Source organism: Larimichthys crocea, chromosome X (assembly GCF_000972845.2).
Source record: "Larimichthys crocea isolate SSNF chromosome X, L_crocea_2.0, whole genome shotgun sequence".
In the NCBI taxonomy this organism is placed as follows: Eukaryota; Metazoa; Chordata; class Actinopteri; family Sciaenidae; genus Larimichthys; species Larimichthys crocea.
In genome coordinates, this window is record NC_040020.1 from 18,528,055 (window position 1) to 18,545,178 (window position 17,124).

Sequence of the window (17,124 nt, forward strand, 5' to 3'; positions counted from 1 at the left end):
TGACAACCAACTGGGACATAATGCCTCTAAAACAGCAGCCTCGGGCAGCTTTCCAGAGAAATACAGGAGTGATCAGTGCAGCCTGGACACTGACACTGACAAGGATTTTCTCGCTGCCACCAAGAATCACCTGTGTGTTGATGCCCAGACACTTTCCCTGTCTTTGTTTTTAGATGATGCTGTTGCATGAACATGTAGAACAGCACTTACAAGACACAGTCCACTGATGAATGTTAATCCTGCTTTGTGCTTTGTTTCATGGGAGTATAAATGCTCAGAGCATTCATGGTTTGAGTGTTTCTTCAGTTGACAGAAATGTTCTCCTTCATGAATTACTTCAAAAACCAAAAGAAGACTTAAAAATAAGGCCGACACGGAGGTATTTTTAGGATTTCCTCCAAATTATCCAGTAAAGAGTCATTCATAGCCTCCAGATGATTTGTGAAAAGTGTTACATAAATCATTCCTCGTCATTGTCCAAAAAAAGTCTCTAAATAGTCTTTGGTCTGATTTGTGTCCAAGAGCTTCCTTTAGTGCCAAGGCAGTCATTGGTCACAGTTTCCACCATTAGTCATGTGATTTCTAACACTGCTGCCAGCTGACTTATTGATAACATGTGCAGTGCAGTAATTCATGAAGCTACAAAAATGATCTGTCTGGTATGTAAAGCAGAAATTGATCTGTGGTATTAGGCAATTCAAATACAACACCATGACAACACACCAAATAATTTACTAAATAATATCAAACGGAGAAGTTATGTGACTTGAACCTGTGCTCAAATTGTTCTACCAACACAGAGCTCCAAATAGCCATGGAAGTTTGTTTCAGTCAATAAACTTAATATTAGTTCCATGTATTGGCAATGTATTGAAAGTTAGCTGAGTTCAAATTAATTTCCAGTGTTCTAAGAATAAACACCAGGGAGAAAAAACGGCGATTTGCTGCAAATCTCTTATTTGCAGAAAATCGGCTGTTTTTCTTTTTAAAAGCACATGCTTGTCAATTGCACCTAAGCCCCAATTCCTCAAAGTCAAATCACCCTTTTACTTAAATACACATTGGATTTTTAGTTTCTTTGGAGCATGTGTGTCAGCAATAAAAAAAAGAAAATCCTGATCCAGAAAATAAGATAGGAGCAAGACAGCAGTAAGAGATCAGCAATGAAGAGAAGGAGAGGGCATCAGACCCTGAGAAGGACAGATAAAGGTATGCAAATCAATGAAGAGACCAAAGAGATCTCTGGAGTGAAAAGAGATGAAATCATCGGTTGATGAAAGTCAGTTTCTTTCATATGTACAGTATGTATGGGAGGTTTCATTTTCTCCACAGGGAATCAGCATTTACCGTGGGCTATCTGAGCTGAGCCAAATGAAGTCCATGCCAAATGAATAAAAAACTACGGACAGAAAATAATAACTGAATAAAACCTGGTATTATTCCTCTTACTTACCTCTTAGAAGGTTAATATTCTTAATTCTCTGTTTAGTCCATGTTCAAATAGAGATTTTTTATTTTTTCTATATAGTTTGGGATTTCTTTTACACTTTGTGTAAAAAATCATGATCATAACACACACAGAGACACACACAGACCTGTCACAAGATTAATTTTGAAAGAAATCCATTAGCAGAAGGTATTTGGTCAAATGAGTTTTTCAAATTAATTCCAACTCCCTTAGCTAAAGTGAAAAATCCATGCACATCAGTGCTGTGGAGAGGCTGCAGCCTTCTGCCTCTGTCTCCTAAAACAAATCACACTGTGGGAAAAAATAATGGACCCAACTACTTCACCGCTCCAATTTCCTGATTATTAAACACAGTCATCTCATTTATTAAACATGAGCTTTAAATGGCGCTTTGTCTTTGAAAGCCATTACTGTGAGGTGTATATATACATACATATGTGTGTGTGTGTGTGTGTATATTGTATATGTGCATGTTATATATTTTATTTTATATCTTGACTGAAGCTACTCTGCTGAGAGCGGAAAAAATGACATATGATATAAAATGTGGGGATGAAAATAAAATATCTGCTAGTATCTCTATACCATGTTGGCCTCTAGTGTATTTAACTTCATAAATCTGTAATCTGTCAAACCATTAACTACCATCTAACTAACACATCACTCTGAGAATAAATAGCAGGTGTCAGATCTATTGGCTCTGATTATCTGAAGTGTCTCAGTCAGCATCAATGGTGTTTAATCACTCAGTGACTTCATACAAAGCCTGAGTCAGCCAGCTCTCAAAGCTCTATATGTCCTGCTTATGATGTAAGGAAGCACATCTTCTACTGTATCTGCACTGTACACTGGCAGCCCCTGTTTACAGAGATGCTGACTGTCTAATAGACACTGATCAGAAACATTCCTCAAGATGTTTGTTGAAGTAACGATTGACTGTTTTTTTTTCAGTATATAAACGACCCAAGCAAATTATTGCCATACAGGATACAAAATGATGTCACAACAATATCTACATATGAGATAACTGCAGCGTCCTGTGGTTACTCTGTGGCACACCACAGCACACTAGTGCAGTAAGAAGAAAAAAACACAAAGCTGTGGCACAAACAATGCTTCTATGAACCTCCTGGACGTGCTGTGTGTGTGCACAGTGTACACACTGTAGTTACAGTACGGCAGAACAAATGTTTTGCAGCAAATGCGTGAACCCCCAGGAATAATTTTACTTGAGAGTGTGTGACTGTGTAGTTCACACACACACACACACACACACACACACACACACACACACACACACTCAGTTCTCCATCAGCGTGATGGACTGATGTGTGCACAGTAAATTGGCATCTCAGTGGAGCGGTGAGGTGAAGTGTCGTTGAGGGGAGAGGTTATTTGTCAAAGCCAGAGCGATTACAAGCTTCACTTTGACTCTCTGTCTTCTATGTATGTCTATATGTCGATCGCCCTTTCTGTTCTGCACAGCACTTGTTCTTTCTCTGCATCACTGCCTTTCCTCTCTCTCTCTTACTCTCTAATAAGCCATGTCAAAAGTTATACATTTCTATTGTCAGTGTTTCCAGGGTTTTGTTCTTTTATGAGCTTAGATTTCATTGGAGAGTCCTTAAGATTTGTCCTCAGTGAGTCTTATTTGTGGGCCCAGCAGGAAAGAAAATATGACAAGAAGCAGCATTAGTAATAAATAATGAAGTGAAATAGAGGAGAAAAAAGGACAAGTACAGAAACACAAACAGATATGAATTTATAAAAGAGGTGGCATATCCAAAAGTAACCTCATGAAAAAATACATTTTAAAAAATGAATAAATAGAACAAGATTAGAAAGGAAGGCCCAGGTCAGGGTTTGAACTCCATCACTGCTGATAGAAAATTGAACAAGTAGAGAAGAAGAGAGTGTAGAGAAAAAACAGGAGGTGACACAGGAAGTCAATTAAAAGTTTCAGAAGCAACAACAATGGTCAACAAAAGGAGTTTGGACAAGGTTTACAGAGAACAACATGGACTGGAAGGCAAAGCAAGAGGCAGAAATAAAGACAAAGGGAGAGAGAGAGAGAGAGAGAGAGAGAGAGAGAGAGAGACAGAGAGACATTTCAAGGAGAAAAAGAAGAGAGAATAGATCCTGGAAAAGTAAAAGACTCATTGACAAAGTGAAAGAGGTCAGTAGAAGAGTTAAGACTCGTGGCTCTTGAAGCGTGAAAACTCATTCCACCTCTGGACTCCCAGCAAAGAGAGGGGAGTGAGGCAGGCCTCTATCCCCAGCCACAGGCTGCCTTTATGGGGCATGTAGGTGGAGAGTGCCCGTCTCTGCTCAATGACCCACAGTGAGGGAAAGGATAGAAAAACAGAAGAGAAGAGACACAGAGGGCTGCAGAGATGTTTTGAAGGTGGGATAGCTCCATTGGGACTGGCTTAGTATTACATAAACCATGAACACTAAGTGTGCCTTTATTATTTTACTCCAGATGTGTTTAGCCAGCGCAAATTACAGAGTGAGCAGGCTACGAGGTAAACACCTGCTCAAAGTACAGACATAGCAGATACAGTCTGGTGAGCACTCTTTATACAGTCTGGCCTTAAGAAGAGGCCGTTCATTCACTCCAAATGAGCTGACCTTCAGAGGAACACAAGCAAGTGCAAGCTTCTGATGCACTACCTGGAAAACACAACGCTACACTTCTTTTACAACTGCTAGCAGCATCAGACATAATACGTTATGTTTGCCTCTTCTAAATTTGCACAACTAAGGCTAATGTTTGTTGCCGAGGCAACCTTGTCTTCTAAAAATACAACGCAACCTAGATTATCCTTTTATCAACACATGAAACATTAATATTTAACATGTGGGTCATGTATTTCATTTGTTTTCCCAAACACTGTGTTGTGTTCACACCATGACCCTCTGCACCATCCAAACAATAATATGATTTCTATTTGTTAAGCTTTACTTGTCATATGTATTTATTAATCAATGATTTATATTACACTGCCCACTGCTGCACCTACATGAACCCAAAGAACAGACATATGTGGAGTCTTAGCAGCATTAACCGAACAGCACACCAGCCTCTGGTGTCAAAGCCAATGCTTTGTATTCTCCATCATCCCTTCTGACCTCCTCTCTTTGAGTCATGTGCAGTCCATCAATGTCACACTATCTGAATTGGAATAAAAGTTGGAAGTGAATGTAATCCAGCCTGTAAATGAGTAAAAGATAGAATGCTTTCATTTTTTTTTCTGGCAGCGCAGGTGCAGCACAGATTTCTTATTAGCAATATTGAATGCAAAGCCTGTATTGAACCGGTCCTTGTTCAAGCAGACTGAACTTGTCTCAACGAGGGTCATCCTCAGCTTATTCACAGTTCTGCAGCCAGACTTTTAATGAAACAAAAGGAGGAGTTTATTACATTAGTCCTGGATAAATTGCTCTGTCACTTGTAGAATATACTTTTCCATCGACCTTTTTTTTTTTGTTTTAACTCTTTTGAGTTAACACTGGCCTTCAGCAGATTCTCTGCTAACCCTCAAACCCCCTCTGTTGCCTCTGGCGTTCATTTTCCATGATTCAAAAGACTAGGCCGCTCCCTCGGAACATATTAGGAAAGCAGGGACTGTGGACATGTGTTATATTTAAAGCAGTGCAGTCTGGTTTATTTTTGCACTCTATTTATATACTTTCCCTTTCTTTGTATTCGGCTGTAACCCATTGTATTTGTATTGCCTCTTCCTTTAAGCTGAACCATATTATTATTAATAAAAAAAAGCACATGAGAAGTGCAACCAGGCTTCGAAAAGAGTGCCAACACAAAAAAACAAAACAAAACAAAACAAAACAAAAAACCAAGGGATTGAACCAGTGAGGAACTCCCTCGGAGCTGTGAGATCCCTCAATTTCTTCACTGTAGACTGGATGAACTGCAAAATCTGAATTAGTTAAGTAAAGGTACAATGAGGGTATCTAGCACACAGAGACCAGCCCTGATCCTCAGCTTCAGATTTTCAACACAGACAGTTCCCTCGAGAACAGGCTAGAGTACAACGGAAATCAATATGAACTATTAATGAGGATGAGTAGAAAGATCACTGATCAGGGTGGTTGGTAGCGTAGTGGGTTAAATGGCCGCCCCGTGTGTGGAGGCTATAGTCCTCGCCGCAGCTGGTCCTGGTTCGAATCCCGCATCGGACGGCCATTTACTGCGTGTCACTCCCCCTCTCTCTGTTTCCTGTCTATCTTCAGCTGTCCTATCATAAAAGGCCAAAGAAAAAGAAAGATCACTGATCTAGACTGGTTTCCAAGAAACAAATGGCTGATTTTAATTTATTTCCATTTAGATTGAAGAATTAGAATTAGGAGCATGCTCATGGCTAAACTTTGTTTTAGGAGTTTAGTTAGTTCAGTTAAAGTTAGAATTAGGTCTAAATCAACATTAGTGTGACGGTGAATGTTGGAAATGAAAAGCTGATGGAAGATTAGGATGTGGGGCTGTGTATGTGTGTGTGGCAGTGTGGCAGTGCTCCTTCTAACGGCTGCTTCTGAGTTTCTGTGCTGTAAAATTGGTGTTTTCATGGCTGCTGCATCTGACAATACACATCACCCTTACTGAGAAGGGGGGTGGGGGGTGAGGACTGGAGAAAGAAACAAAGAGTGACACATGTGAAGGTATTAAGGCAAAGTGAAACGAGAAGGAAGAGAGGAAGAGAAAGCATGAAATGATAACATAATGGGATGCAGGAAGGACGGGGAAGGAAAGAGTGTGAGAGGGAAATGGGAGCAAGTCACAGTGTTTGTTCAACAGCAGGTCAGACAAAAATGACAGTGAGGACTCTGAGAGCATTTGAATGGCAGCATTAGCATCACAGTAATCCTCTTAGACACAAGCATCCCTGGGAAGGGATTTTACTACATGTAATTAACAGAATCATTTAAGCTATACTACATTCCATTAAAGGAAAGAAAGTGGGCCCACATGTATATCTGAAATATTTACCTAAATGTAATCCTGCTGCTAATGCAGTTAAGTGAAACGTATTTCATGTGTGACTGTGACTTCACTCTCCTGTAAGGGAGAGATGAACAAGAAATAATAGCATATATATATATATATATATTGTTAACACAAAAAATGTTCCTTTTCCACCAAAAAACTTCAAATACACTGTGGCTTTCATAGACCATAAAGTATATAAATTATTGTTAGTGACATAAGGTATTGATAATTGAACATAAAAAAAAATAATAATAAAACAATAATCTTTTTTTAATTATCCACTAGCATTTTTGGTGTGTGTGTATGTTAAATATATATATTTATCTATATATATATAACTACACTATATATATATAGTGTATAGTGTATATAGTGTATTATATGTATATATATATACACACACACACCACAAATGCTAGTGGATAATATAAAAAAGATTATTGTTTTATTATTATTTTTTTTTTATTTCAATTAATCAATATCCGTTATGTCACTAACAATAATTTATATACTTTATGGTCTATGAAAGCCACAGTGTATTTGAAGTTTTTTGGTGGAAAAGGAACATTTTTTGTGTTAACAACAGTGATGTCAGTTAGAGTTGGCTAGATCAGAGCTGTGGAATATTAAATTGCTCATCTTTGCTCACTACGCCAACCTTCTCCACACTCAGAGGTGCATAAACTACATGTTATGGATATTTTATCTGTATAAGCTGTGAGAAGCAGGTAATTATTGGTTACTGTACATATACGTTACTGTGCTTTTACCTAAAAAAACACTGCTCCAGAAGCTGGATGTTGATCTTGAAATATGTGATTTTGTTAATAAATTTTGTCATAACTGATATCCGATTGAAGTATTAGCTGTATTTGATTTGTATTTTAGCTGTGAATGCACAGTTTGACGATAAACTTCAGTGTGGCCCCCAAAACCAGTTTAGCTTAAGCCTGTCATTTTTCACAAACTGTGTCAAGTTTATTTTTGTTCCCTATATTATTATTATATTAATGTATTGCACAGATAAAAAAAAAAAGCGGAAGTCAGCTTTAGTAGGCGAGTTGTCTTTTGTCCTTTAAGGAATGAAATTCAGTTGTATCTCCTCTACAGCAAAGTGTGAAGGAATCCTTCCTCAGACAGCTGGACCAATAACAGCTGAACCTCTCCACACAATGTATGCACAGCGTGTCTGTTTCATGACTATATCAATGAGTCATTGAGATCCTGTTAACTATTGCTGTGGACATTGTTTCTTTGTTTTTTCAGCAGAACAATATCCAGATATCATCTCAGAAACTGAGGTCCACTTAAAACAACACAGGAATTCAGGATTATGTCTTTGTATGCCCACTAGTCCTGTCTGTCTGTCTGTCTGTCTGTCTCACCGTGTCGCAGACTGGCTGAGTTCAGGTGCCACTAAATCCAGAGCAGCCTCCGATCAAAGCAAGCTGAAATTCAATTTATCATTTTGATTCCAACAGAATTCAACTTTACATACACTTATGTTTCAGCTGAATAACTAAATACATTTTTTTAAATAAAGAATTAATTTTTTTATAAAAAATGTTTCAATTTGTTTATTTCTTTGTTTGTTTTTGCATACACCTGTAGTGTAATAGAGTTGATGGTGTTAGTGGAGTTCTAGCTGCTTCTTATGCTGACCTTGTGCTGTTTAAAATGGTTGAATAATTTGAAAGGACACAGACACAGTTTGCCTTCACTTAATATACTGAATAAAGAAGACTAGACTGTGTTCCCCCTGTGGAGTGAACTGAATATTAACTTAATACTGCTGCTTGAAATGGGTTGGCTTCAAAGGAATTCATTTCATGTCCTCCTCTTGTTTCTGTCACAACAAGCTCAAACAATCAAATTTGATTATAGATGAGGATTCTTTTTTCAAGATGTACATAATACCACTCAACACTCACAACAACCACTCACTGACTGCAGGTAAAGAGCTGTTTGATAAAAAAAAGTACTAGTTCATACTGAGATGTAGACCAGGAACAATAAAAAGTGAAAATAAAAAATAATAAATATAAATATATACACATACACACTCCTACACTATATAAAAAATAATCTCTCTGTCTGTCTGTCTGTCTGTCTGTCTGTCTCTCTCTCTCTCTCTCTCTCTCTCTCTCCTCTCCTCTCCTCTCTCTCTCTCTCTATCTATATATATATATATATATACTATATATTATATATTATATATATATATATATATATATAATATATATATATATATATATATCATATATAATTATAATATATATATAATATATCTCCATATATATATATAATATATATATAATATACATATATATATGTGTGTGTGTGTGTGTGTGTGTGTGTGTGTGTGTGTGTGTCTACCATGCTGCAACACTATTTTGAACTACTATCACTACTATTTGAACGCACCAAACAGAAACATTATGTTATCAGGTGTTCCACTGCCGAGGCTAACAGAGACTTATGCTTTGACAATTAAGCTCATTTGTTTGAGAACTGAAAGCAGAGAGAGAGAGAATGGCTTTGTGGTGACAGAGAGAGTGGGAGTGGTGGTAAGAGAGAGATAAAGCATATGACAGTAGAGAGTATCAATACCAATACCTGTCCTTTTCCTCTCCGTAAATAGTTTTGGACGAAATACTGGAAAACCTTGAGCCTCGTCTTTTGATCTACATCTAAATCTTTCTCTTCCTCCATGTGTCTATTTTTCCCATCACCTCCCTCCCACTACTGCTGTCCTCTTCACCTGACCTCCTCTCTTTACTTTCCTATCCTCTCTTCCACTCAGTTATTTAGTATAGGCAGCTGCAGCCTTTTCAGAGCCTCTCATCAGTCCTCCACATTTCTCTCTCCTTCTTGTAGCACCAGTGCACTGACCCCTCATCTACCCTCCCTTTCCTCTCTGTCTCCCTCGCCCTCATTCTCTCATTCATTTTCTCCTGCCAAGTCAGCTCTTGGAGCCATCTCTCTCTCTCTCTCTCTCTCTCTCTCTCTCTATCAATTCTTTTACTCCCTCACTCTGGCCTAGTCATTAATATGGAAGACAGTGTTCCACTAAGCCACTGGGTCTTCCTTTGCTTTTTCTATTTTACTCTTTCATCTTCTTTTCTATCCTTTTTGTCCTCTCAGCCACCACGAGTTTTCATTACCTATGTCCTATTCTTTGTTTTCATATTTCCATCACATTCTCCTTTTTTTCTCTCAACATTCTCTCAAAATCAAATTTGCTTTATTGGGTTGAGTATCAGCTGAAACATATTGCCAGTATTGAAATACAGCTGAATCTCAATAACAACCACAGTGAAAGAGCCAAGCCCTTAAAGGCTACAAGGTTATTTTAAAACTGCTGGATGGAGCCCACATACTGACTGTTTAGTGATTGTTAGAGGTTTAGAAGCAGAGAGCTAAAACAGAAGTTTGTCATGAGTGTGATGCTAGATGAGAGAATGTGGGGCTCATTAAAATCAAAGGGAATTTTCCCCATGGGACCATATGGCCGCTTGGTCACTATAACACTGTAGGTTCCCTAGAATTATTTCTGAACACGCCAGTCTGGCCTAATGTTTTAATGTGCTGCTGAAGTTAGGTGACACAATATAGAGAACCACACGACACACACGACCTTCACAGTACTCACAGTCGAGCATTGCTAACTTGATCAGACGTTGTATATTAATTGTTGCTAACTTGACCACAGAACCCTGCACATGCAAAACTAGCACTAGATGGGAACCTACAGTCTGTACTAGTTTGAAGTGTAGAGCCATTGACCAGCTGTTGTAATTGACGAGTTGGGAGCCAGACCATTGGTTGTCTTCAAACAGCTGAAAACGACAGATGTTTGCACTTTTTGACAGGTAACTTCTCGCAGTCATGAGAATACTGATCTGTCTCCACAACAGATGACTATGATTACAATAGTGAAATATTGCTAAAAGACAGACTTAAAAAGGTTGAGACCAATGCAGTCAGTGTAACTTCTTTTAATCTTGAACATAATCTTCCTCACATTAACCACGTTGTTTTAGTTGGCTAAATTTGAATCCCACCATGACAGTAAAGTGAACGACGAGGAAAAACTGTCAGGAAACATTTTTGCAGTGTTCCTAAGGGTCAATTGGGAGACGGTGAGAATTATTGTGCTTTAGGTTGGACGACCTGTGCAAATCAACAAAAAAAAGAAGAAGAATGTATTTAAAAGCATCACATCCATTCTGAGACCAACAACATGACCCATGATTCACAATTAAGCCCTGCAAATCTCTGAAGCATCACTAAGCTGAAAAACTGCAGAGCAACAAGAGCTTAACGCCAAACATGAGGACAAAACAGTGAACTCAACTTTAGCTTGTAAAATAATCAGAGGTGATCTCTGCTTTGGCATTATAATAAATCATTTAAAACTAATCATCGATCTATGTCTTATTTCATAGTCAGGACAGTGTACAGACACACAGACACACTCACTCTTTCTTTCTCTCTTCTTGTCTATCTCTCAGTCTGCCTGCCTGTCTCCCTGTATGGAGTCTGCTACAACAGTTGGAATTACTTAAGTGACTCCACTCTGCAATCAGCCTCAGACGTGAGCTGTGTGTTTGTGGCCTTTTCTGTGTGTGTGTGTGTGTGTGTGTGTTTGAGGCTTAAATCCACCAACCATCCACCATCCACCAGCCACCATCCACCATCCACCAGCCACCAGCCATCAGACTCTCTTCCCATCTAATATTCTTTAAAATATTGTTGTGTTGCAGTTTGACTCTCTCTCCTGACATATATCTATGTCATATAATAATATATAATATCATTGATTCACTGTCTTTCTTGAAAAATGTGTAGTTACTATACTATATACTACTCTCTGTCTGCCTCTCTCTCTCTCTCTCTCTTGCTCTCTGTCTATCTCACTCTTTCATTGAATGGCTCATTGATTAGTTCTGGTGTTGAGGAGAATTGCCTACTTGGTCGCAAAGTAAAAAGCACTAAGTGTTATTCGTGTTTGTCTCTCAGCCTCAGTCTGACCTCCCTTTTGCTTTCAGTATAGACGTTGTCAATAAGCTTTGGCGTCATCCCGCCGTTTGCAAACAAACTCGTCTTTTTTCTGTTGCTTTTCCCGCTCCAAGCTGATAGCCTTGGCGTCTCTGAGCCATCTACAGGCGGAGGGTGGAGGGTGTTTGGCGTCTTTTCAGTCTCAAGGGGGGAAAGAACGGCAAATTATTACAGCAGCTTTGTTCACCTGTCTTAAAACAACGACTGGGTTGAAACGATTTACAGAGCAAATACTGGCCTTTTATTGGAAAGGAGATCCGGTACCGTTTGTTTCTTGTTTACTGCATTTATTATAGAATGAATCAATAATGCATTCTTTATCTAGAACAGGGGAGACAAACATATGGCCTGTGGGCCAGAACAGGCCCACCAATCTGACCAATCCAGCCCACTGGATGACTGCAGTGTGTGAAAACTGCAGAAAAGTCATTATTTCCAATTGCTGCATAAAATGCACTGCTAATTGTGAGACGTTCACTGGACAAAGAGCAAAGCAAACCACTTTTTAATCATTTTTGTTCAGTTCCAAAATGTTTTGTGCCTTTGTAGAGCCACAGAGATGTTTATTAAACTCTCTCTCTCTCTCTCTCCGCTCTATATATATATATATATATATATATATATATATAATATATATATATATATATATATATATATATATTCGAATTGTGATTACCTATTCAAAATGTAGGCTTTACAAGGCATTACAAGGAGTCTTTAAACTCCATCTCTTAAAGTGAATCCACTTTGTGTCCCTCAGATGAACACAGCAGTTCTGTAGACTACAAGCAGAATTCAAGAGGAAGCCTTAGCCTGAGGCAGCAATGTGGATAAAATAATAGAGTGCCTGCGTTACACTTTGTGGAAGGAAGGAACACAAAAAAGCACACTGTTCACTACTGTAAACAAGGAAAAAGAAAGTTATGCACAAGTGTAAGTGCATGCGTATGTGGGTAAACAAGAGAGAGAGGAATATAACCATGCCAGTTCAGACACTTCTGTTGTCAGGCAACATTTGGCTTCCCAGTACATGGAGACATACATAGACAGATGCAGCTCTGCCATACTACAGTCTAAAGTGTACTTCCTTCAACAGCAGCACACCTTTCCTCCACACTACCTACAGTATCTGCATTTCTTTCTTTTACACCCATTAAAAAAGATGTGGAGGACTCAACACAGTGTGGCTATAAACATCCCAACCAACTTCAACATATATATTGAAGAACAAATGAATGAATGAATGAATGAATGAATGAACTGAGATTATTTAAAATGTTCTTCTGATCTTTTCTCGAGCTATGTGATTTTCCAGGTTTGATGCTTAGATGTGTTTCTGTACACACCACTACTGGACTTGATTTGTGTGAATTTTGGGTTGCGTTCAATCCCTGGTTCAATCCCCGGCTCCTCCAGTCTGCATGTTAAAGTGTCCTTGGGCAAGATACTGAACCCCAAATTGCTCCTGAAGGCTGTGCCATCAGTGTGTGAATGTGTATGAATGGTCAGCTCCTCAAACTGATGAGCAGTTGGCACCTTGTATGGCAGCCAATGCCATCAGTGTATGAATGTGTGTGAATGGGGTGAATGAGATATGTAGTGTTAAAGCACTTTGAGTGGTCAGAAGACTAGAAAGGAGATATATAAGTACAGCCCATTTACCATTAACAGTGGTCTCCTGAGTGAAAGTTCTGTGTTTATTTGCCCCAACCACTTCCATATGAGAAAACTACTATTTAATGAATTGGGAGAGAACTGGCTAAAAATGTATTATGTCTTGTCCTGAAAAATTGGTTTCATGGGGGTCAAACAATTTTTTTTTCTAAAATTCGATGTTCCAGCACAGTTGGTATACTTTGCCCTCTGTCAGCCATAAATGTTGCCTGTATACAGTATGTATTCACAATAGTACAGTTTGTATGAAAAGCCTCGGTGTGGAATCTTTTTGGCTTTTATGTTCTGTGGCTTCTATCCTGAAACCCATTTTCCATGTAGGACAGTTGGGCAGACTTTCAGGAACTGCCTTTATGGAGCGAAAAATAAAAAATACAATTTCCTCAGATGCTTCATACAGTACTTGGTCGTCCCAGTAAACAGCCAATGAAAATGTGCTGTAAGGGAAGAAGGGAAAAGTCTGGATTCTCTCCACTGTTCTCACATTCTCTTTTTTCACTGCTCAGCTTCGCTTTCCTGAAAACAAGGAGTTTAAAAAAAGGTTGTTGTTTGCATTTGTGTGTGTGCCCTTATGTGTAAGACAATGTAAGCTGAAGGTCTCTCGTTTACTTTGCTCTACTGCTTGACTTTCCTCAAAATCACTGGTGCAAAGAGAGGAAAACTGGCAGAAAGGATACAGAGCAATATGAGCAAATACAGAAACAAAAAGCATGTCTAAAAGTGCAGGAAGTGGTGAGAGTGATATTTTAGATTTTTGGCTGAACATTGGTGGGTTAGGTCAGGCTGAAACTACTTTGGAGAAAGGGGACCACACACATATCCACAAACACACATACACGCACAACCTTTTAGCCATTTTAAGACCCTGTTTCAGAGCTGTTTCTGATTATGTTTAGATGGCAATGTATATATGAGGAGACGTCTGTCTGTCTCTTTATTTCCATCGCTCCATGCAGCTGTCTTTCTTTTTCTCACTCTCTTTCCTTCCAAATCTCCTACCTCTTTATTTTCTCCCTTTCATGCCCCCTCCCCTGATGTAGTCTGACTCTAATTGTGGTTGTCTTAGTTCCTTTCTTCAAACCATCAAAGTCTGTTTCCTATCACACTCCTAACTATAAGAAGACTGATCCAGGTTCATTGGCCAGCCAGCACGACTCGGCATCTGGTGCTTGTCAACCTCCACAGGCAAACAGGTCTCAGATCAGCACTCTGATTTGAACCAAACAGAGCCCCTGTGGCCCCAAACTAGGGTTTCATCCCGAACTTCTAGCCTAACATCTGTAATGTGGAGAGCCACCAGGAGCAGGCATGATGGCAAAGCAGAGCAGATGCTGAATATGCCAAATTCAAGTCAAGTCTTATAGCTGGACTATGATCAAAAATGGCAGCTGTCTAACCTTGGTGTATCCCATGTTCCATAAAAAACTGTCATAGAGGAATGAGAATCCATATTGTGGGTTATGACTTTGTCTTGAAATTAAATTTTCTGTCCAAAATAAAGTAGCTCCATCACTCGAAAATTTTTATCCAGCCCAAGTTTCAACAGAGTCATGATTTGATACATTCAGTCAGATTTTTATTAGTTCTGCCACAATATCCCCCCAAGATATCTCTACAGCACTCTTTTCTTTTCTTTCCATGTCCCAAAATTGTTTCCACCATGATCCACTTACCATCAACCCCATCTGGCAAAACATGTCTGTCCAAAACAACTCAGATGTTCAACCAGTAAAACACAAACACATTCAAAAGAGTACTTTTATCAAATGAAGACCCGCTAAATGCAAAGCCCCCATCAGATGAAGCCGGTGCTGAAAATGCTGAAACCTCTCCACCTCCATGCTAACCAAACGTTTTGCTAAATATGCTAACAGTTAGAGCTTACAGCACAACAATTTGGGTCTCATCGTTAAAAAAAAAGGTTGTCGATTTTATTTAGTCCATGTCTGAATGATGCCTTGTTCAGTCATGAAGTGGGTAGAGGAATCTGACATAACCTTACTTACTTGTTGTGTTAAAAATAACTAAAAGAAAGATATCATTTTCAGGTAGACATGGGGGCGGCTCAGAGGTGGGTCGTCCACTAATCAGAAGATTGGTGGTTCAATCCCCAATTCGATCCTCCAGTCTGCATGTCGAAGTGTCCTTGGACAAGATACTGAACCCCAAATTGCTCCCGAAGGCTGCGCCATGTGTGTGAATGGGTGAATGAGATACGTACTATAAAGCACTTTGAGTGGTCGGAAGACTAGAAAGGAGATATATAAGTACAGTCCATTTACCATGGGGGCCTTTAAAGCTGCAGTAAGCAACACAGTGCGAAATCTTCTGCATCACTCTTGGCTGCTTGTATCACTCCGATCAGTCCTCCCAACAAACCCATAAGTTTAACCACAGCTGAATGAGCCTTGACCGGTGAAACCTCATCGGCATGAGCTTCGGCACGTCTCACTGACTTGTCTTCTCAAAGATGGTGTTCCAGTGCAACGTGACTCCAGGGCAAAGTGCTCTAGTCTTCAGAAAACAGCATGATGAGAGCCTGTGCACACACCACTGTCCGCCCTCAAAAGTTATTCCCCCATTTGTCATCATACCTCTACTACTTGATACGAGTGCCAAGGCACTGAACATAATGCGTGTTTTGTACTATATACTGTTGGCAAAGGAGGGATGGCTGATGGCCTCTCCTGAAGCCGCGTGCTGAAGGTTGACTGAGTGAGAGCATAATACAACACTGTGTTCAAGACTCCTCCTGGCTGTGATTGGTTGTTTTCATTCAGGCGTGGTGAAAACTTACAACTGCTGTTAGGAGCTTTTTTCACATCTGTGTCATGTACTACTGTCAGGATATAGTGACAGGTTCAGCAAATATGCAGTTAGCTACTGCAGCTTTAATGTGCAAGGGTTACTGTAATATACCTGATTGTGGCTCAAATATGTCAGTATTTAATAAATGTTTGATTTCAGAAGATTGCTGTGTGTGATAAGACCCAGAAACAGACATGAAAGGAGGGAAGATTGGAAAGCAATAACAAAAGGCTGAGGAAAACCATGACAGAGCAGGAGAAAGTGGTCTGACTCCCACCACGGCTGGCTGATCTATGGAGGACAAGCACTGGCAGCAAACTGGAAGTCATAAGAAGTTCAAACCTGTGTGCTTGCCAAGTGTCATGGGCAATCTCAACATTCATCATCAATCAAGATATAAAACAACTACACTTCATATGGTGCAGCTTCAAATGTATAACAGTCAGAAAGGAAAAGAAAATGAAGTGGAAGCTGGGGTGAACTCAGTTGACTCAAATGATTATGTCTGTTTTACAACACGTCAATTACTGCCTTATTTTGCTACTTATCTGGATGAGGCAGAAATATGGCAAAATGTGAGCAGGTATGTGAATATTCTGAGCATGTCACATTTCAGAAGAAAATTCTCTCTGAATCGTCTGCTTGTTCTTTGATTAAGGTGATTAAAATTAGATTACGTGCTAAATTAATTATCTTTAATTTTGGCAATAATAATAATAATTTAAACATCAAGCCAATAAATCTGTCAGTTTTAATTAGACAAGGAAATTCAATTTCTGAAGGTGATTAATGAAGCAGAGTAAAGTCCTTTTACCATGTGTTACAGGTAAGTACAATCGGGCTGCATACTCCTCTTCCTCCTCTTCCTCCTCCTCCTCCTCTTCCTCTGAGTCTGGCTCAGCCACGTTGCCTAACAATGGGTTGTCATGTGGACTGGCTGATTGTGGATGTGATTGGTCAATGACAGATGATGGACAGGAGGGGGAGGGCATTGGAGAACCTATGAAAGAACACAACCAAAAAGAAAAAAAAGGAATGATGAATTTGAAGAATGAATAAAAGTAGCAACAATAAGAACAAACAAAATCTTAACAAACAACAAAAAAGA

The 17,124-nt window shown here is 39.2% G+C and overlaps 1 protein-coding gene across 7 annotated transcripts in view; it reads right to left on the bottom strand.

Annotated features, from left to right (window-relative positions):
• Positions 1 to 17,124, bottom strand: part of tenm3 (teneurin transmembrane protein 3) — a 229,612-nt gene that overhangs the window by 133,107 nt on the left and 79,381 nt on the right. For 5 of the 7 annotated variants that reach the window (XM_027282801.1, XM_027282800.1, XM_027282799.1 and 2 more), the window contains one exon: positions 16,831 to 17,016. The exons of the other annotated variants lie outside the window; for them this stretch is intronic. In XM_027282801.1, coding sequence (XP_027138602.1) covers positions 16,831 to 17,016 — 186 coding nt within the window. The remainder of the gene's footprint in view (positions 1 to 16,830; positions 17,017 to 17,124) is intronic. 7 annotated transcript variants of the gene reach the window in all.